At 38.3% G+C, this 22,596-nt stretch overlaps 1 protein-coding gene across 1 annotated transcript in view; it reads left to right on the top strand.

The window, feature by feature from the left end:
• Positions 1–22,596, top strand: part of METAP1 (methionyl aminopeptidase 1) — an 83,650-nt gene that overhangs the window by 37,092 nt on the left and 23,962 nt on the right. Inside the window, exons 2-4 of the mRNA XM_028506149.2 lie at positions 3,732–3,783; positions 15,688–15,800; positions 18,713–18,773. Coding sequence (XP_028361950.1) covers positions 3,732–3,783; positions 15,688–15,800; positions 18,713–18,773 — 226 coding nt within the window. The remainder of the gene's footprint in view (positions 1–3,731; positions 3,784–15,687; positions 15,801–18,712; positions 18,774–22,596) is intronic.

The raw sequence follows: 22,596 nt of genomic DNA, 5'->3' as shown, positions 1-22,596 counted from the left end.
CTTAAAATAAGTCATCCTTCTTTGCTTGCCCCACTTAATAAGTTACCATGAATAATTGGGAGTTGATTCCATAAATAAGTACATGTAAGTGAGAAAAGCGTCAGAAAGACTGTAATTAGTCCTTCACCCTGGTTTAGTGTAGTCATCAATTGGATTCATTCTTCCAGTGTGCCCTGATGTCTGGTCAGTTACTGTATTGGTTTTCTGTGGCTGCTGTAACAAATCACTACAAACTGAGTGGCTTAACATAACAGATTTATGCTCTCACAGTGTTCTGGAGGCCGGAAGTCCACAATCAGTTTCACTGAATGTAAATCAAGGGCTGTGCTCCCTCCAGAGGCTCTACTGCATCACTTCAGTGTCTGCCCAAAGTGATTAAGGACCCAGGCCTCTTGGGATGTGTTTGTTGCTTTGTCAGGCTGCATCTCCTTGTTTGAAGCCAGGGAAAGGGCAAAGAGTAGAAAATAGTGCCTGTTTTCTAAGAAGCTTTCCAGAAGTCCTACCCAACAACTAGACTTACATTTTGTTGGGCAGACTAGATCACATGGCCACCCGTGTAATTAAGGAGGCTGGGGATGTTTTTAGCAGGGAGCATTAGAACTCCACTGGCAGAATTCTGTTGGTGTTAAGGAAAAGGGGAATGGCTATGGAGTAGGCAGTTTGCAGTCTGTTCTAGTAGGTAATGAACACAGTTTACATTTCCACCTACAACTAGAAGGCTTTTGTGTATGTGATCCCATTACTTTTCGTTCACTCTCCAACATATATTGAGAAAACCTGTTCAATTCCAGGCATAGTGGTAAGTGCTGGGATGTCAAGGGCTCCCATATATTGATACTTGCTGTGTGCTAGACACTTTGTCAACTACTTTCATGTAGGTTATTTACACCATTTCTTGTAGTCTGCTATATTATCTTTTCCTGGAGCTGTCAACCCCACTTTATCGGTGAGGCAATTGAGGATCCATGAGAATGGTTAATAATAACCAATTTCTAGATTTAAAGATAATATTTCAGTGCTTACAGTGGTATGGCTAGTACATGGTATAGCTTAATCACACCCATGTTTTCTGGTTCTAAGTTTAGTGCTAAATTGATGCTTTGAATTGCGTGCCCACGCGCGTGCGCACACACACACACACACACACACAGAGTAAAGCAGTTCGAAAGCATTACTTCTAATGCAGTAATGTGGGTTTGAGTCTTAGTTTTGCTGGTTATGGTTCTGTTATGTGATTGTCAAACTTGTTTCTGCTTCAGTGTTGTCATGTGTAAAGTGGGGATAATGTCCTCTGCCTTGCAGAATTTTTGTGAGGATGAAATGAAATATTGTGTATAGTGCACCTATTCAGTAAACAGTAGCTTATGGTTATCTTCATATTATAAATCAACATTGACTTTTCCTTTCTTATTCTGTAGTAGATGTGGTTTTACTGAAGAAATCACTTATTTTAGTTCTTGGGACTTTTCAGGTAATCATAATAGCTCTTTCTTATGGCATAAATACTTGTTTTTCTACCAACTTCCTATAATTCTGGGATGGAGAGAAACCAGTTGTGAGTGGTTTTGCAATTTGACAACAAATAGGGATAACTGTTTTCCTTCCTGTAGCTGCCATAACAAATTGCCACACACTTGATGTCTTAAAGCAACAGATTTATTATCTTACAGTTCTGTAGCTCAGAAGCCTCGGGTCTCAGGGCTAAAATCAGGTGTTGGCAGGTCAGTATTCCTTTCTGGAGGCTCTAGGGAGAATCTGTTACTTGCCCTTTTCAATTTCCAGAGGCTGCCTGTATTCCTTGACTCACGGTCCCCTTCCTCCATCTTCAAAGCCAGTAATGTAATTATCTCTCTGACCCAGCTTCCATCATTACATGTTTCTCTTACTCCTACCTCCCCCTTTTTAAAGTTCGTTTTTAAAGATACTTGTGATTACACCAGGCTCATTTAGATAAAACAGTATAATCTCCGCATCTCAAGGTCAGCTGATTAGCAACTTTAATTCCTCCTCACTGTCATGGTAACCTGACATAGTCACAGGTGTGTGAGGATTAGGACATGGACATCTTTGTGTCACCAATATTCTGCCCACCACCCTCACATCCTCCCCAAAAGACAGAACTTAGTTACAGCTTCAGGAATGAAAAAAATCTAAGGATGTCTTTTTATACACTTGGATTCTATTGATGTTGTAGTAGGAGGGAATAAATAATGAGCTGGGTTTTCTTGACTTAACTGCTGCAGGATATGAGGATACAAGGAGAGTGAAAGTAAAGTAAAATAGTGGCAATCCTGGGTCTGGAGGGAAAAGTTGACCTCTCAGAGGCCTGGGGCAAACCTCAGGAGAGTAGCCTTAGCATCACCAGTGTAATGTGCTGTGTTTGCTAAACATTTCTAGGGATGCTTTATTTTCTCTTTTCTCTTAGCTTTTACTCATGACTTACTTTTTTATGTTTGTAAAGTCAAAACATTTATAGGACTTTGTGAATTTTCTTAGTATTTGTAATGATTTATAATAGTTCTCCCTTACCAGCAGGGGATATGTTCCGAAATCTCCAGTAGATGCCTAAAACCTTGGATAGTACTGAACCCTACCTTTACTATGTTTTTTCCTGTATGCATATACCCATGATAAAGTTTATGGCTTCCCTTTGGCATATTGAAATTGCCAGCATCACTCTTGTGCTTTGGAGCCATTATTAAGTAAAATAAGGGTTACTGGACACAATTACTGTGATACCGAGATAGCCAGTATGATAACTGAGACAGCTACTAAGATAATAACAGGTGGGCAGTATAGAAAATGTGGATGTGCTGGACAAAGGGGTGATTCATGTCCTGGGCGGGACTTCATGGGATTTCATCATGCTATTCACACTGAAGTGCAATTTAAAACTTAAAAATTGTTTATTTCTGAAATTTTTCTTTTAATGTTTTTGGACTGCAGTTGCCTGTAGGTAACTGAAACTCCAGAAGGTGAAACTGTAATAAGGGGAATTACTGTACTTGAGTAATTTTAAATTCTTTGAAGGAGATACTCTAAAAATCAAAGCATAAATAATATTTATTGCTTGAGTTTATTTTAATTCAATTTATTACTTGAACTTATTTTTCTAGTTTAGTACTTCTTGCTGGTGTTGTCTGGAATATGTTACATGAACATACTTTCCTAAATGAAAAGCTTAGCCTTTCTAGTCATTCATCCATTTGACTAATCAGCAAATACTCACTGAAGCTTTACCGTGTGCCAGGCTGTCTGCCTGGCTCTGGGGCACGTTGGTACACTTGACACAGTCGCTTCCTTCATGGGGCGCCATCTAGTAGGGCTGTCAGCACATAGTAAATGAGGTGGGTGTGACTGAGAATTAAATTGCTATAGTAATGGAAGAGGCTGCACCATTTTTCTTGTCTTTTTTAAAAACAATTAACTGGCTCATGATTTTAAAAAATACTTAAATAGTTTAGTGACAAAATTGAAATGTTATCTGTGACTGCTATTTACAATATAGGCTAATGTTTCTTGCTTATTTGAAGTAATGTGAAGTTTAGGTTGCTCTTTGAAATGAATTTTTAAGCAGGCATCATTTCTTGAACTTTTCTCAGCATTTAGTGAAGTCAGAGATTTGTTTTTTGCAAATGAAATTCTTAATGACCGTTTCTTATATACATCATTCTTTAAGATGCTCCTAATTAAGGAAGGTCTGACACTAATTTTCATGTTTGCTCTTTCAGGAATGTTTTAAAGGAAGTTGGGCTACTCACAAGTTACTACATAAGAAAGCAAGTAAGTGAAATCACACACCTCTATACCGTGTGTTTTAGAAGTGGCTTTTGTGCAAAAGACAAGAATTCTTCAGTTTTGAAAATGTACGTTTGAATATTCAGAAAATGCATATTTGAATATTCTGAGAGTATAATCTAAAAGCTAGAATATGAACATATTTTTTATTCTTTGTGGTATGTAATCATGTAAATAAAATATGGCCAAGTAATATCTTTGTGGATCTTTTATGACATGTGATATGAAAACACAGAATTGTTGGAATAAATGGATCTTGCTTGGGCAGTACCTGAAAAGTCTGACCTTTTGGTACCCTCTTTCCTTTGCTAGAAATGCTTGCACTTTGTAGGCTTCATTTAGTCTGATATTTTGTTCTTGTTTAGTTTGAATTTCAATGATTTTTCAACTCAAAAGCATATTACTTTTGTTTTGGGGAGAGGTTTAGGTCATTTAATGTTATTACTTTCAGTCTAATGTTTAATTTGTTCTTGTTTTACTTTCTGAAGAGATTTTTTTTATTTTTAGAGAGAGAGAAAGGGAGGGAGAAAGGGAGGAAGGAGAAATATTGGTGTGAGACAGAAACATTGATTGGTTGCCTCTCGTACACACCCCATTTGGGGGACCAAACCTGTAATCCAGGCCTGTGCCCTGACAGGGTATTGAACTGGTGACCTCTCACTTTGCAGGATGATACCCAACCGAGCCACACCTGTTAGGGCTAATTTGTTCTTTTGAAGTTACTTTGTGACACAATGCAAAGTGAAACTACTGGCTGCTGCGTAGCTATTGCTGTCACCCACGGGGATATATCTTAGATTGAAATGGCTTTTCCTGTTCTGGCCATTCATCTTGTAAATTCATGTCATTATTTTTGCCTGGCTTATGGCAGGCAACCCATCACGGTTATCTGAAAATTGACAAGGAGGTCTCTGTTCTTTTGGCATTGCCATCCCGATGGATGAAGGCTTGGCAAACAACCCGGTCCTTGGTATAAGAGTTCAGTTTCAGCTTACTGATCTTGGTTTTTTAAAATTATTTATCTATTTGTGTGTGTGTGTGTGTGTGTGTGTGTATGTGTATTTTACAGATTTCATTTATTTATTTTTAGAGAAAGGGGAAGGGAGGGAGAAAGAGAGGGAGAGAAACATCAGTGTGTGGTTGCTTCTCTTGCACCCCCAACTGGGGACCTGGTCTGCAACCCAGGCATGTGCCCTGACTGGGAATTGAACTGGTGACCCTTTGGTTCACAGGCCAGCGCTCAATCCACTGAGCCACACCAACCAGGGCTACTTGTATATTTTTAAAAGGAGTTTCCTGATTTAATAAAGTTTGGTAGACTGTTTTATATCAACAATTTAAAAAGATACTTTCTGTGGTGATATAAGGCAAAGTCTGCATTTAATAGAAATGCTAGGCTGTTGGAGGAAATGTGGTTAGAGATGAGGAAAAATGAAATGATAGAATTTGTTACCTCAAATCAAAATAAAGATTGGTGTAAGTAATGCAATTTAATTTTATTCACACATACATTAAATACTGTATTTCTAATGTGTTTGGTATTTTTGGAGCTCTTTGAGCCAATTATTAACATTTTATAAGTGGGTAGTTAAAGCACTACGTGAGTGAAGGGTTGAAGTGAAGCAGTGTGTTTGGGAAAGAGTTTAGAATGGGTTTCTATCCTAAGCATTTGCTAACTTACTGAAGTGTGCCTGCTTCTCCAATATAGGATTGCTAAGGGTAGAGTTATTCCATTAAAAAGTATTCTATAAGAGAATTAAACATGATTTGCCCTAAGTAAAAAGAACATAATTATTACGGCATTAAACTGAGGCTGTTTGGGTTTTATTTGTACTGTAGTATTTAGTATGGTGCCCTTTTGGATCTTTTGGGATAATTTTCTTCAGGGGATGAGCCTAATATTCTTGATTCTTTTGGGCTGTGTTGAATAGAGACAGCCCTCAGTTGGCCAGCCCTGTATGTTTTCTACTGTAATAAATTGATCCTAACTGCATCCTTGAAGATGACAGTCCTAGAAGGGGGGATGTGTGAGGAAGGGTGATCTCCAGAACTAAGAAGATAATTAGGAAAGGGATGGGGGAAAGAATGTTGGGTTAGGCAGGAACAGGGCATCATATAAAATATCACCTTATTCCAACAAACAGTAGTAGTAAGATAACATATCAATCATTTCACATTATTAAGATGATATGCTTAGGCGTTTTCTTCTTTTAACCTGTAATGTGTACTGATCTCTAATTAAGGAGGGCTATTTTTATATTTTTATTCCTACGGAATAGGGATATTGGTTTGTAATTTTAACATCTTTTAACTGGTTTTGTCATTAGAGTAATTTTATTTCCAATAAAATGGGAAATGTTTTCTCCTCTTCTGTTTTCTGGAGGATATTATATAGAATTGGTATTGTTTCTTGCTTAAGTGTTTGGTAGAATTCACCAGTGAAATCATATGAACCTGGAATTTCCTTGAATGAAGAAGCTAATCAAGCCTTAGGAAAATTTCAAGTGTATGTTAAATAAATGACTCAAAGGCAGGATTTATTTTTTGTTGTCATGGTAAATACCAGTTAAATTATAAAGCCTTTAAAGACATATAATACTGATGCCTTGTTGCATATTTTGGGGGGGTGGTTAAAAATAGTTAATTGTAATTAATTAAATTATGGTGTCCCTCTTCCATTTTTGTAAATGCTCTAGACCATTTTTATAAATGCTCTAGACCAGGAGTGTCAAACTCATTTTCACTGGGGGCCACATCAGCCTCGTGGCTGCCTTCAAAGGGCCAAATGTAATTCTAGGACTCTATAAATGTAACTATTCCTTAACAGTTAAGTGAGAGCTTGGTGCTGCCACTGGGTGGAAACAAGGTGCAGGGCCTAATAACACAAGGTAGAGGGGCAGATTTGGCCCATAGGCCTTGTGTTTGCCACCTGTGCTCCAGACACTCAGGCATAGAGTGTCAGGTGTAGAGTATATTCAGAATTAATAAACCAAGCAGAGCAGCTTCCAGGAATAAGGAAAAAGGGACCCAGTGCTTCCTGTGCATTTTCTCTGCCTGTGACCACCATCCTGATGGCATGTTTACCCTGGTTCACAAACAGTGCAGAGCTGCTGGGTTGAATTGGCTGGGTTGAACTTGCACAAAACTGTGCAACAGCCTTGGCTTTTGCTCTGGACCAAGGAGACATGCTCCTAGACACCAGTGAGAGAGGGTTCACTGAATACACTAGCCACATTCATACATTAGCTGCAATGTACAGTTTACAAAGACCGGGTGCTTCCAGAACATGAAGGATGTAGGCCAGCTTGAGACACTGCATGTTGAAACTGTCCCCTTCCTTCTTTGCCAGTGACTGCCTGGAGCAGGGCCTGCTTGTTCTGCATCCTCTGGGTGGACTCCAGCTTGTGCCTGGTGGTCAGTTTGAGTTGCATCCCCTCATGCAGGTAGTGCCTGGGGTCCTGCTGCACCATGCTGCACAATGGTCTCAAGCTGCTGCTTGAGTTTGCCCAGATAGAGCAGACACAGCGTTGTTGTGGGTCACAGAATTTGTTGAGTTAATCTTTAAAATTTCTGTGAAGAATATGTGGGCTTCTGGGAAGTTATACTGACTGAGGTGAAAGAAAGCTCTGTTCATTAAAACTATTATTTTCCCCTATAGTCCATCCAGTTTCTGTGGTACTTCATGTTTTGAGAATACTTTTCAGTTGTTTTTTTCTTTATTTTTTAACTTATATTTTATTGATTAAGCTATTACAGTTGTCCCAATTTTCCCCCCTTTGACCTCCTCTACCCAGTCACCCCACTCACTCAGGCAGTCTCCACCCCATGTTCCATGTCCATGGATCATGCATATAAGTTCTTTGGCTACTCCATTTCCTATACTGTACTTTACAGCCCCATGATTATTCTGTAACTACCCATTTGTACTTCTTAATCCCTTCACCTTTTTCACCTGACACCCCCACCTCCCTCCCCATCTGGCAACCTTCAAAATGTTCTCTGTATCTATGATTCTGTTCCAGTTATGTCTGTTTGTTTATTTTGTTTTTTTTTAGATTTAATTGTTGATAGATGTGTATTTGTTGCCATTTTATTCATATTTTTACTTTATTCTTTTTAAAATATATTTTATTGATTATGCTATTACAGTTGTCCCATTTCCCCCCTTCCCTCCCCTCCACCCTGTACACCCTCTCCCACCCACATCCCCCCTTTTAGTTCATGTCCATGTGTCATACTTACAAGGTCTTTAGCTTCTACATTTCTCATACTATTCTTACCCTCCCCCTATCTATTTTCAACCTACAATCTATGGTACTTATTCTCTGTACCTTTTCCCCCTCTCTCCTCCTCCACTCCTTCTCCTCCTACTCCCCTGTTGCTAACCCTCCATGTGATCTACATTTCTGTGGTTCTGTTCCTGTTCTAGTTTGCTTAGTTTCTTTTGGTTTTGCTTTAGGTGTGGTTGTTAACAATTGTAAGTTTGCTCTCCTTTTACTATACATGTTTTTTTTTTATCTTCTTTTCTTAGATAAGTCCCTTTAACATTTCATAAAATAAGGGCTTGGTGATGGATGAACTCCTTTAACTTGACCTTATCTGAGAAGCACTTTATCTGCCCTTCCATTCTCAATGAAAGCTTTGCTGGATAGAGCTATCTTGGATGTAGGTCCTTGCCTTTCATGACTCGAATACTTCTTTCCAGCCCCTTCTTGCCTGTAAGGTCTCTTGAGAAATCAACTGACAGTCTTGTGGGAACTCCTTTGTAGGTGACTGTCCCTTTATCTCTTGCTGCTTCTAGGATTCTCTCCTTCATTTTTATCTTGGCTAATGTAATTATGATGTGCCTTGGTGTGTTCCTCCCTGGGTCCAACTTCTTTGGGACTCTGTGAGCTTCCTGGACTTCCTGGAAGTCCATTTCCTTTGCCAGATTGGGAAAGTTCTCCTTGATTATTTGTTCAAATAACTTTTCTGCTTGTTGCTCTTCCTCTTCCCCTTCTGGTACCCCTGTAATTTGGATGTTGGAATGTTTAAAGATGTCCTGGAGGTTCCTCAGCCTCTCCTCGTTTTTTTGAATTCTTATTATTTCATTCTTTCCTGTTTGGTTGTTTTTTTCTTCCTTCTGGTCCACTCTATTGTTTTGAGTCCCAGTTTCCTTCCCATCACTGTTGGTTCTCCGTGCATCTTCCTTCATCTCTTTTATGGTAACCTGCATTTTTTCATGTAATTTGCACCCAAAATCAACCAATTCTGTGAGCTTCCTAATCACCAGTGTTTTGAACTGTGCATCTGATAGATTGGCTATCTCTTGGCTGCTCAAAAGAATGAGCCCTTGGGGCATTGATGTGTGTTTCTGTTTGAGACATGTCTCTCTTGCTCTCTCTTTTTTGGGGGGGGGGTCTGGTTGCTCCTGTTACGGTGAGGGGTGGAACCTTAGGTGTTCACCAGGGCTGGGCACCCCAGTCAGTGGATTGTGGCGTTGTATGTGGGGGCGGGGTTGAGAGGGAACAATGGCGGTTGCTCCGTTCTCCATGAGACCTCAGTCCCTTCTCTGGGGTCCTGGGTTGCGTGCTCTGCCCTGCTCCACAATCGTTGCCTCACTGGGTCTGGCAGCTGCCGCTTGTGTACTTAGGGTCCACCTGCTGTGATCTTGTGTGCCCTGGATGCCTTATGCACTCAACTCTCTCTGTTCTCCACGCTTGACTGCTCATCTCCGCCGCTCCTACCGGTCTGGATGAACGGGTCTATTTCAACTTCTTGGCTGTCCGACTTCCATTCAGATAAATTTTCTGTCAGTTCTGGATGTTATTCTGCTTTTAAATTGTTGTTGTTCTAATCTTGGTTGTGCGTGGATGTATGGTGTACCCACCTATGCCTCTATCTTGGCCAGAAGTCCTATATTTCTAATTTTATTCTTAAAGAAGACCCTTTAACATTTCATATAATGCTGGTTTGGTGGTGCTGTATTCCCTTAGTTATTACTTGCCTGGGAAGCTCTTTATCTGTCCTTTGATTCTAAATTATAGCCTTTCTGGGTAGAATAATGTTGGTTTTCAGGGCCTCCTATAGGGCCTTGCTTTTCATCACTTTGACTATTTCTTGCCACTACCTTCTGATCTACAGTTTCTTTTGAAAAATCAGCTGATGGTTTTATGGGGGCTTCCTTATAGGTAACTAACTCCTTTTGCTTCTTTTAAGATTATCTCTTTGTCTTTAACCTTTGGCATTTTAATTATCATGTGTTTTGATGTGGGCCTTTTTGAGGTCATCTTATTTTGGTACTCTCTGCACTTCCTAAATTTGTGTCTGTTTCTTTCACCAAGTTAGGGAAATTTTCTTCCATTATTTTTTTTTAAGATTTCATTTATTTATTTTAGAAGGAGGGAAAGGAAGGGAGAAAGGGAGGGAGAGAAACATCAGTGTGTGGTTGCCTCTCGTAAGCCCCTAGCCATGGACCTGGCCCACAACCCAGTCATGTGCCCTGACTGGGAATTGAACCAGTGATCCTTTGTTTGCAGACCATCACTCAATCCACTGATCCACACTAGCCAGGGCTCTTTCATTATTTTTTTAAAATAGGTTTCCAATTTCTTTATGTCTCTCGTCTTCTTCCAACACCCCCATGATGCAAATGTCGGTACACTTGAAGTTGCCCAGAAGCTGTCCCAGAAGCACCTACACCATCCTCTTTTTTGTCTGTAGTCTTTTTTCTTATTGAAGTCTGATTGGTTGTTTTTTTGCTTCCTTATATCCCAAATGCTGATTTGATTCTCAGCTTCATCCACTCTACTGTTGATCCTCTGTAAATTGTTCTTCATTTCAATTAGTGTGTCCTTCATTTCTAACTAGTCCTTTTATATGTTGAAATTCTCTCTGAGTTCATCTGATCTTTCTGTAAGTTCATTGAGCATCCTTATAACTAGTGTTATAAACTTTGTATCTAGTAGCTTGCTTGTCTCCATTTTATTTTGTTCTTTCTTTGGAGTTTTGTTCTATCCTTTCATTTGCCAATGACTGTCTGGAGCAGGGCCTTGTTTCACCTGAGCCATGTTTCCTTGTCTCCTCATTTTGGTGGCCTCCCTGTGTTTGTTTCTATGTATTTGGTAGAGCTGCTGCAGCTCTCAGGCTTGATAGAATGGCCTAATATAGTAGTTGTTTAGTAGGGCCCAGTGGCACTGCTTTTCCCATTATCCAAGCTGTGTACATGAGGTGTGCCTACTCTGTGCATTGTGTACACCCTCTTTTATAGTTCAGCCTTGATTGCTCCTAGCACATCCAGGGTCAGCGACCACCTGAGTTCTGCCTGGGGTCACACAGCATAAGCTACAAAGCTATCTACAAATGGCTGCTACTTATTCTGGGCTTGGAGGTACCCAGGACAGACCAAGTTGTGAAACAAGGCCAGCTGCTGCTAGTGCTGGGCCTGGGGCAACTTAGCGAGATATACGGGGCTCTTTGAAGCCAGATGCTGCTTGTTTGGAAGAATTTAGGAAAATCTGAAGCATGGACCAAGACAAACCATTCGTGTGGAAAAGCCACCAGAAACACCTTGGGTTGATGTGCAACTTGCGTGATGCACGGCCTCAGGGAATGAGCAGGATGGGGTAAACAGTGTGATCCAGGTTGGTGGACTCTCTGAAAAGGAGCCCACCTGCTGGCTCTCTGTTGCTGTGTGAGGGGAGGGTTTGGAAAAGGAACAGTGACCTCTGCCAACACTTCTGTCTGAGAGAAAGCTACCCTTCAGCTCTCAACCTGATGCTAGGCATTCATTTCCTCCCTGTGTGTCCCTGGTGCCTTTCACTTTGCTGCCCCTGCACTGGATGTCAGAGCAAGTATATCTGAGTAAGTCTTAGTGCAAGTCCTTTAAAAGGAACTTCCAGGGACTCCCTCAGTTTCTGTCATCCAAAGCCTCAATCCCCACTGGTTTTTACAAGCAGAAGTTATTAGGATTTATCTTCCTGGCATTACAACCCTGGGCTGGGGGCCTGTGGTGGGGCTGGGATGCTTCACTCCTAAGATATCCCTGCCTCTCGACACGTGGGTGTGGGACCAGACTATTCTGCATCTCTGCCCCTCCTGCCAGTCACGATGTGGTTTGTTCTTTAACTTGTAGTTGGAAGACTTCCATTCAGCTCGAGATCTTACAGTCTGAATGATGATTGTTCTATAATTTAGTTGTAATTTTGATGTGATTGTGTGAGGAGGTGAGCTGTGTTTACCTGTGCGGCAGCACATCTTTCAGCTGTTTTTGTTTCCAGGGGGTGCATATTTCCTGTATCATGTTTCCTGTCAGAGTGTACATAGTAGCATTTGCTTTTAGTCTGATATGTAAAAGTTGTAGCACTTTCACATCTTAATGCTCTGTTATTCTGCACTCTTGTCATATATCACTAATATACAGGATCCAGTAGAAGTAATACCTGCTTGAGTGTGGTTGGTAGGGTAATAATATGGGTATAATAATTTATAGTTTTAATTTGAACATTTTACCTAAAATGTCATGTGGTGTGTTTGAGTATGATACTGTTATGTTACAGAAGTAGATGCTTGTGATTTTGTAATAAAAAAGGTGTTATTTGTTCCAGACCGTGTGTGTGTGTGTGTGTGTAAAATAGTCTATCCAGAAAAAAAATCCAGCCATTGTTACTATAAGGAGAATGGTTTGTGCGACTTGATGGAGAATAGACTGGCAGCCAAGGAGAGTGGACTGGAATGCACATGTGTGAACATTGGTACCACCACTGCACTAGTCTGTGGGGACGGTAGGCGCCGTTGAGTGTACTGTGTGGCCATCACTTTCAAAATGACTGAGCAAGTAGAGCAACAAATCTGCATCAAAGTTTGCATTAAGCTTGAATATTCCCCTGGAAACTATGCGGATGATTCAGAAGGCCGCAGCTATGGGCAATCAGCTATAGGTGATTGGCATCTTCATCACGACAGTCTGCCTGCTCATGCATCACATCTCATGCAGAGTTTCTTGGCAAAACATCAAATCACCCCAGCGACTCAGCCCCCCTACAGCCCAGATTTGGCACCAGCAACTTCTGGCTTTTCTCAAAATTAAAATCACCTTTGAAAGGAAAGAGATTTCAGGCCATCGATGAGAATCAAGAAAATGTGACAGGGCAGCTGATAGCTACTGGGGAAACTATGTGAGGTCCGAAGGTGCCTGCTTTGAAGGGGACTTAGGTATCATTGCCCTGTGTACAATGTTTCTTATATCTTCTTCAGTAAATGTCTATTTTTCATATTACATGGATGGATACTTTCTGGATAGACCTCTTACTGTGTTTCTTTGTCTCCCATTTCCTAAATTAAAAGATGGAAGCATTTGACAGATTGTTTTTTGAGTAGCCAAAAATATGCTGTAAAAACTCCTTCAAAAAACAAAACAAAACACCAAAAGTAAATAATCCTTTATTCTACTTCTCTACCATCCAAACAAGTGTGCTTGATTTTTGGATTGCATATAAGGTTTTATGTAATGTTTCAGATCTGGTTCCACCAAGCTTTGCAAGCAGGCATTATTTTGAGCTTGACCTCCAAACTACAGAAATTTTAAGTCTTTTCTGAAAATTAAATGAATAAATCCATGGAAGGAGCTTAACATATGTACAGAGTTATAATAAGTGCTCCCAAACTACTTACTAGCCATCTCTGGAAGAACTGAGTCAGAATTGTGATCAGATGGTACTATCCTAGGCAAAACTCGATATATGCAGTTATTTTATATCAGCTGACTGGAAAGAATCCTCCATGGATTTTTTTAAAGACCAAAGCCTGCATGTGATGTACTCTGAGCCAGATTATGAACGTAGCAGGTACTCTCTGACCCTACCTCTAGCTTACCTGGCTCCATTTCATAGAAATGTTTGAGAGGCAGCTTGCAGGTTTTTATTTACACTGCCCAGTGTTTTCACAGCTTTTTGAAAAAGATTAGTCAATTTGGAATTTCGTTACCAATCCCAGTCCAATTCAGATTAATTATATGTCCATTATGTGTCTAGCATTTAGGGCTCAGATCAAATTGATCCTAAAATGTAAACAAACTGACTTTTGCAATGTTTATTCTAAAACAACTTGCCACATTTCAGTCTCACTTAGGTAGCTTTTTGGTTATTTGTTGGAGGTCTTTCAATTCTCTTTCGAAAGTAGATTGTGGAAGCCTTGGAATGCAGATCAGAAGGTTTGAAAAATTTTACTTCCTTCTCCTTGCTTCCTCCTTAGGAGTATGTTAAAGCAAAAAGCCTGCATCTTGATTGTTATTCTCTCCTAGGTTTCAGTGAAAATCATTCTTGAGGTTCATGTTTCAGACAAAAGCACTTGATGCAATGCATAACTGAAGCAGTTCTCAGCGAGCCTGCATTTCTAACCTTTCTATAATGTTTGACCCTGTGGCAGTGAAGGCAGTCCATTTTTGTCCTGGGACCAGAGACAGTCTCCCTATTGACATTAATATTCACAGTGGCTTTCTTGAACTCCAGAGGGGAGAAAGATATTTAAAATTTCAGTAGCACAGTAGAGCTTTTCTTTCATTTTTTCTATTATTTTTTTCTATTCCTTTACTTTATATGTAATATTATATTTGTATTCTCTTCCAGAGTGTGAATGGATTGGCTGTATTTTTGCATTCCCCCCACATATCTCTGCCTGCATGACCCTCCTTAACTCAGTTTTGTCATGTATAAAATGAGGAAATGTGACTAGATTGTCTTTGTTGTTTTTGTTGACTTCAGTCACCATGCTGTACATTACATCTCCAGAACTCGTTTGTTATAACTGGAATTTTGTACCTTTTGACCACCTTCACCTATTTCACCATTCCTCACCAGCTTAATTTAGTGTGATATCATCACTTCTTAATTTTGTATTTTAAATAGATTGTTTTAAAGGGGAGTTGTATTTTTCCTCATACACTTCTAAAATGATCTGAAGCCTGATTTTTAAAACTTGTGACAACATGGCAGTAATTAGGAAAAGATGAATGTGCTTGGGAAATATATGGGTAGATACTTTGTCAAGCAGGGATTTTAACTCCTGCTATTTAAGGTTCTGTTTATTAGTTGTTTTATTTTACATTGTAGTTAGAGGTGCAGTCAGTTTGCTGATATCAGATACTGTAGAGAGTCTGTTCTGTGTGAAAAGGGGCCTTAGGTGCATTTCAGTAAATACAGCGTTATGTATTAATGACTAACCTGGTAATGGGGGTGGGAAGTTGTGATTCTTAAAATTTTATACTGAGTTTTCAGTAACTTCCTACTGATTGTTCCATCCCATTATTTTTTACCTTTTCCTACCTCCTGTTACTCCTGTCCTGGAAAAAAGGGCAAATGATGCTCATGAAATTTTTAAAGCAATTTGAAATATTGACTTGAAATATTCATCAACTAAGTGGGAAATTTTAATTTTTTCTTTTACTTTAAATTTGCTTTGGGGTTATTTAGAATCTGTCCTTTTAATAAGAGCACAGAATTCATTTGTAATACATGATCTCAGAAATTTTGCCTAGGCTCAGATTTTGTGTTTCAAAACGGGCTTCCTATCTATACATTGATATTGTAGAGAGAATACATTTAGCATTTACTTGAGAAAAGGTGTTCTACTATGAGCTGCTCCTAGTTGATATTGTATAAAAGCTTACAATATGGTTAGCTTGGGCTTTTTCTCACAAGACACTTAGATATTTGAGGTATTGTAGGGTTGTACACATAGCAAGAAAGCAATAGCTTTGATGATAGAGGTTAAGATGAGAGGTGGCTGAATTTTTGTGCCTGGGCTCTTTGGTGTGGCGTTCAAACGAGAGATAAAGCATGATGCTGCTCAGTAGCTTGACCACTGAGGCATTTCTTTTTCTCTCTCCTCTTCTTTTATCCATCCATCATGCAGAAGATGAAAAGGCAAAGCGAGAAGTGTCTTCCTGGACTCTAGAAGGTGATATTAACACTGACCCATGGGCAGGTTATCGATACACTGGTAAACTCCGACCACATTATCCACTGGTGAGTAAATAAGGTAATAAAAATTTCACATTCTTTTAAACCAATTTTCAGAGTTTTCAGTTCCCCAAAAATGGTACCTCTAATTTGTATTCGTATTATGAATCCATATAATTAGGATTGTTCACATTCTAGCACTTTTTATGGTACATTATTTGGAAGTTAATAGGGATAATTGGCAATCATGAAAAAGGAGAAAAAATTTTAGATGAAAGGATGAAAACTTTTTTAATCTCAAAAAAAGAAAGTGGGATTTCTGGCCAAGATGGAGGTGTAGGTAGACACACAGCGCCTCCTTACAGAACCAAAATAAGGACAACAAAAAATTAGAAACAAAAAAACAACCAGTACTGACAGAAAATTGAATTGTATGGAAGTCCAACAACCAAGGAGATAAAATAGACACATTCATCCAGACAGGTAGGAAGGGTGGAGTGGGGTAGCTGGGTGGAGAGGGGTCATGGCAAAAAAAGCAGTGGCTGGTGGACCCCAGGTGTGCAAGGTGGCAGCTGGTGGACCCAGCGAGACAGCACATTGTGGAGGGGCGTGGCACACAAGGTGGCTGGTGAACTGGGCGATCCCACATTCATGTACAGATAAACCAGGCAACACTAGGGAGAAAGACAGACTGCGCAACCCAGGGCTCCAGCGTGGGGGCATAAAGCCTCAAAACACCTATTGAAAACACCTGTGGGGATAGAGGTTCCGGGAGAGGCTCCCAGCCTCACAGGAGAGTTCATTGGAGAGACCCACAGGGTCCTAGAACATACACAAGCCCATCCGCAAGAAAATTGTCACCAGAAGGGCCCAGTTTGCTTGGGGGAAGTGGTGGAAGGGAGTGAAATCCAGCAGAGTGGAGCAAGCGCCATTGTTCCCTCTCAGACCCCTCTCCACATAAAGCATCACAATTGGGTTGCCCCACCTGGGTAAACAACTAAGGCTCTGCCCCTCACTATGTAATGGGCGCATCAAGACAAGACAAAAATAAAATAGCCCAGATGAAAGAACAGATCAAAGCTCCAGAACAAATACAACTAAGCAACGAAGAGATCATCAGTCTATCAGATGCACAGTTCAAAGCACTGGGAATCAGAATGCTCACATTTTGGTTGAATTTGGTTGCAAATTAGATGAAAAAATGAGGCTACACTAAGTGAAATAAAGGAAAATGTATAGTGAACCAATAGTGATGGGAAGGAAACTGGGACTCAAATCAATGGTGTGGACCAGAAGAAAGAAAGAAAGAAATATCCAATAAGAAAAGAATGAAGAAACAAGAATTCAAAAAAATGAGAGGCTTAGGAACCTCCAGGACATCTTTAAATGTTCCAACATCTGAATTATAGGGGTGCCAGAAGGGGAAGAGGAAGAACAACAAGTGGAAAAGTTATTTGAACAAATAATCAAGGAGAACTTCCCCAATCTGGCGAAGGAAATAGACTCCCAGAAAGTCCGGGAAGCTCAGAGAGTCCCAAAGAAGTTGGACCCAGGGAGGAACACACCAAGGCACGTCATAATTACATTAGCCAAAATTAAAATGAAGGAGAGAATCCTAGAAGCAGCAAGAGATAAAGGAGACAGTTACCTACAAAGAAGTTCCCATCAGACTGTCAGCTGATTTCTCCAAAGAGACCTTACAGGCAAGAAGGGGCTGGAAAGAAGTATTCGAGTCATGAAAGGCAAGGACCTACATCCAAGATTTCTCTATCTAGCAAAGCTTTCATTTAGAATGGAAGGGCAGGTAAAGTGCTTCTCAGATAAGGTCAAGTTAAATAGTATGGGAAATGTAGAAGTTCATCATCACCAAGCCCTTACTATATGAAATGTTAAAGGGACTTATCTAAGAAAAACAAGATAAAAAATGTACAGTAAAAGGACAAAAAACTCAGAATTACTAACCACCACACCTAAAACAAAAACTAAAACAAACTAAGCAAACAACTAGAACAGGAACAGAACCACAGAAATGGAGATCACATGGAGGGTTAGCAACAGGGGAGTGGGAGGAGGAGAGAGGGGAAAACGTACAGAGAATAAGCAACATAGATGGTAGGTAGAAAATAGACAGGGGGAGGGAAAGAATAGTATGGGAAACGTAGAAGCTGAAGAACTTATGACACATGGACATGAACTAAAGGGGGGGAATGTGGGTGGGAGAGGGTGTACAGGGTGTAGGGGAGGGAAGGGGGAAATGGGACAATTGTAATAGCATAATCAATAAAATATATTTTAAAAAATAAAAGAAAAAAGAAAGTGGTATAATAGCTGTTGTCTGGTTGGCGTGATGGTGGTGTATATCACTACTTTTCTAAAATTTTTTAATGTGTATTTTGACCTTACTTTTGATATGGTTTCCTACCACTCTCACCCCTGTGTTTTTTGTCAGATGGTTTTCAGAGGGTCAACAGAGGAATCCATTTAAGTTAAAATTTGTCATCCATAAATGTTTAAATTTTTTACTGATTTTCTTTTTAAAATAAAAGAAATGCATCTTTAAAAATTTGGACAAATATCAACAATATAAGAATGCTTTTTAATCCTACCTCCCAGAGATAATGATCAGGGATGTAATGGTGTATATTTACTTAGAGACATTATTTTATTGTTTGTTTGCCAGTTTCTTGGGAACAATGTGGGCACCTGGATATCTGCATGTGATGTTAAATCCTTAATGGCCTTGGCCACTCTCCCCCTTATGATATTTAACCGGTGTTAGCACCAGGGAAATGAAGCTTAATCTTCATGAAATAGGTATATTATAATTAAGTTGTCATTTAAAACTTTTTTCATTTAAATGAAGTAACTTGTTAGTGTTTTTCTCCCACTTTTACATCCTTTGTTAGTAAATTTTAATTATGAAAAGTGTTTTCATATTTGAATTGGTTTTAACTAACATACATATTTGATATTTTTAGATGCCAACAAGGCCAGTGCCAAGTTATATTCAAAGACCAGACTATGCTGATCACCCTTTAGGTGAGTTCTGTTGTGCTGATTCCTCAGTTTTCAATGTGTAAGCCTGATGACTACTGTAAAATAAAGGAGTGTTTTTTCTTGGAGACATTTTTCAATGCTTGCTTTGTTTTTTGTTTTTGTTTTAGTGCTGGATTTCTAATAAATGTAAATATGGCTTTTACATTTGTGAAGATAAAGATTCTTTTCTTCCAAGAAATCTGCCCCATTGTGAAAACATTATATAGATGTTACAGACTACATTTGACATAATATAATGTGTTATATCAAATTCTAGGTTTAAAAAAAGTTTAATTTTAACATGTCCTCTTACTTTAATTAAATAAATAAACACAGATTGTGTAGGCCTAAAATGCATGCCTAACTAAAGACTGGACAGGTGTGGCTTAGTGGTTGAGTGCCAGCTTGCGAACCAAATGGTCACCAGTTTGATTCCTAGTCAGAACACATGACTGGGTTGTGAGCCAGGTCCCCAGTAGGGGGTGTGAGACAGGCAACTGCACATTGATGTTCCTTTCCTTTCCTTTCCCTTCTTCCTTCTTCCTTCTTCCTTCTCCTTTCTCTAAACCTAAACAAATGCAGTCTTAAAAAAAATAAAAAGACTGGACTTATAGCAGTAATAGAACCAGCAGTAATGGTAATAATTATAGTAGTAGTAATGATGATGATTCTATAACTGATCTTTATTTTTTTATAACTATGTGTCAGGCACTGTGCTAAGTTCTCACATATGTTATTCCTGGGGTGGGTTCTATTGTCTTTTTCATTTTATAGATGATGATAGTGAGGCACGTAGAGAAGGTAGATAATTTGCAGTAGAAGTGGAGCAATCTCTGACCTTTTTGGGCCTGTAGACATAATTTAAGTTGGATTATGTGAAATTACTGCTTTTGCATGCCAAAAACAGTTGAATATCAGTATTTTCGTGTAGTTAAATCTGTTAAGCTAAGCTACTATTGTTTTGTTCTCTAAGAAGTACGGAACCAATTACATTTTATCAATATAATTTAAAAATTTAGTTAAACTTTACTATTTCAGATATTGGGTTGGCCAAAAAGTTCATTTGTTTTTTTTCCCTAAGATGGCTCTAGTAGTGCTTAGTTGTCGTTAACTTCATTGGAAACAATTTTGTTGGATTGTACCGTGACAGTTGTCATATCTGTGTGCATTTAAAAAAAACATCAAAATTGGTGGATTTTTGTGTAGCCATTTTAATATTGAAGATGGAAGAAAATATGTAACATTTTGGCACATTATGTTGCCAAAATAGTAAAATTATTATTTTATTATTTCAAAAAGGTAAAAATGAATCCGAAATGCAAAAAAAGATTTGTGCAGTATATGGAGAAGGTGCTGTGACTGATCGAACATGTCTAAAGTGCTTTGCGAAGTTTTGTGTTGGAGATTTCTCACTGGATGATGCTCCACAGTTGAGTAGACTAGTTGAAGTTGATAGGGATCAAATTGAGACATTAATTAAGAACAGTCAACATTATATCACACATGAAATAGCTGACATACTCAAAATATCCAAATCAATAAAGTTATTGGTGAAAATAAAAAAATGTGTCTTTTATTTTAATAGCGTAAACTAAACAAACTTTTTGGCCAACCCAATTCATTGAAGGAAAAGATAGTCTGAATGATACATACCTCTTCAGGATGAATAATTTCCTTTGCCTGTACTTAATATTTTAAATACAATTTTTAAAAGTATATAGACATGGTAAATTCTAATATGATAAAATATTACACAGGGAAAAGAAAGTCCTACTCCTAAAGATATAAGAATTATTAACAACAGTTGCTGAACTTTCCAGAGATAATTTATGTGTGTACACATATCAGGTGTTCTCCCCAGATAGGAACAAACTATATATATCTTTTCACCCTATTATATTCTCTCAGTACATCTTGTAGAGAGGTCCATATGAGCCCATAAAACTACATCTTTCTTTTTAATGACAAGTGTTTCACTGTGTGGGTGTATCATAATTTATTAAACCAGCCTCTTCCTACTGTGTATTCAGATTATTTCCAGATTTTTTACTTCTTTGACTGTGGTAACTGTTCTCTCAAGTTATGTGTTTAGGTACATGTGAGAGTATTTCTGTAGGTTAATTGGTTGAAGTAAAAAAGCTGCATCAAAGAATACATGCATTTTTTATTTTGAGAGATAAAACAAATGTTAGAGATTTTGCCAGTTGTTACTTCCATTAACATATAGGAGTCTCTTCTTTCCCTTATCTTCCCCAGCAGTAGTGTATTATCAAACTTTGTGATCTGTGCTAAACTGAAAGATAAAAGATGGTATTTTGCTGTTATTTTAACATGTAGTTTTCAATTACGAATAAGGTTGAACATCTTCTTATATGCTAAAAGCCATTTTCTTTCCTTTTGAACTATTCATCCTTAGCCTTTTTTTTTTCAATTATGTTACTAGTTTTTCCATCCTGATTTATAAGCACTCTTTCTATACTAAGGAAAATAATCCTTTGATGTTACGTGCTATAACTGTTTTATCCCAAATGAACATTTGCATTTTGTCTCTGTTTATAGCATTACATTTATGACACATTTTCAGCATTTTTCTCTAATAAAATTTATCTGTGTTATCTTTTAAGGTGTCTGTAGCTTAATGACCTAGAGAAACCCTCTTGGTTCAGAGATTATAAAAATATTTTTCCATTTTTTTCTTCCACTGTTTTTATGGTTTCAGTCTTTTTATTAGTGACAATTTTTATTTAGTATAAAGAATTAAATATGGATGTAACTCCCTCCCTGAAAGAATATCTGGTTTTCAGATTACTAGTTATTTAAAATATCTTTTTCCTATTGATTTAAAATTTTGTATAATATAATTACATTAAATTCTGACAGGTCTGTGAGTCTGTTTTTTTATTCTGTTTCATTGTCCCATTTATCTAATCATGTGCCATTGTCAAACTCTTAATTATAATACCTATGTAATGTTTTAATTGGTAGGCCTTGTTGCCTTCACCTTTCCTCTTTTTCAGAATTTTCCTGGCTATTCTCACATGTTTGTTTTTTTATATGAAATTTGGAATCAGTTTGTCTGGTTCCCCAAAATATCCTGTTGCATTCTTTACTGGGATAGTATTAAATTTATAGACTAATTTTGGAAGAATTGACACCTTTACAATATTGAGGCTTCCTATCCAAGAACAGGGTATGTTTTTCTGTTTTATTTAAGTCTCCTCTATCTCTTTCAGTGGTATTTTGAAATTTTTCTTCATTAGGTCTTTCATTAAGTTTATTCCTTGATACTTTATTTTTTTTTTTAGTTATACTATCTTCTAGCTCATTTCATTTGTATGTGGGAAAGTTACTGATTTTGACATATTTATCTTATAATCTGCCAACTTGCCAGGGGTCCTACTCTAGGGATATATTAATCATATCTGAAATTGATAAAGGTTTTGTTCTTTTCTTTCTAATTTGTATGTCTTATTTCTTCCTCTTGTTTAAACACCTGCTGGTACTGTGTGGACAGTGTTAAATAGTGGTGCAGATAGTGGGCATTCCATGATGTAGGTTCTTGGTTTGATATTTATAGTTATTGTGCTGGCTGTGTTATCAGAATTAACTATCTAGATGATCATTGATTTACTTTGCCTTCCTTAATCTTTGGTGAATTATTAGATTTGTTAATATTTAACTATCTTTACCTTTGCAAAATGAATCTCACTTCAGTCATGGTGTATTATATGTATCTTGGATTCTGTTTAATATTTTAATTGGGATTTTTATATCAGCATTTATAAAAATACATATATTCTTTTTGACAGATTTTGAAATAATTAGT

The sequence above is a fragment of the Phyllostomus discolor genome, chromosome 1 (assembly GCF_004126475.2).
Source record: "Phyllostomus discolor isolate MPI-MPIP mPhyDis1 chromosome 1, mPhyDis1.pri.v3, whole genome shotgun sequence".
Lineage (NCBI taxonomy): Eukaryota > Metazoa > Chordata > Mammalia > Chiroptera > Phyllostomidae > Phyllostomus > Phyllostomus discolor.
Note: the sequence above shows the minus strand (reverse complement) of the source record. Positions and strands in the feature narration are given on the sequence as shown.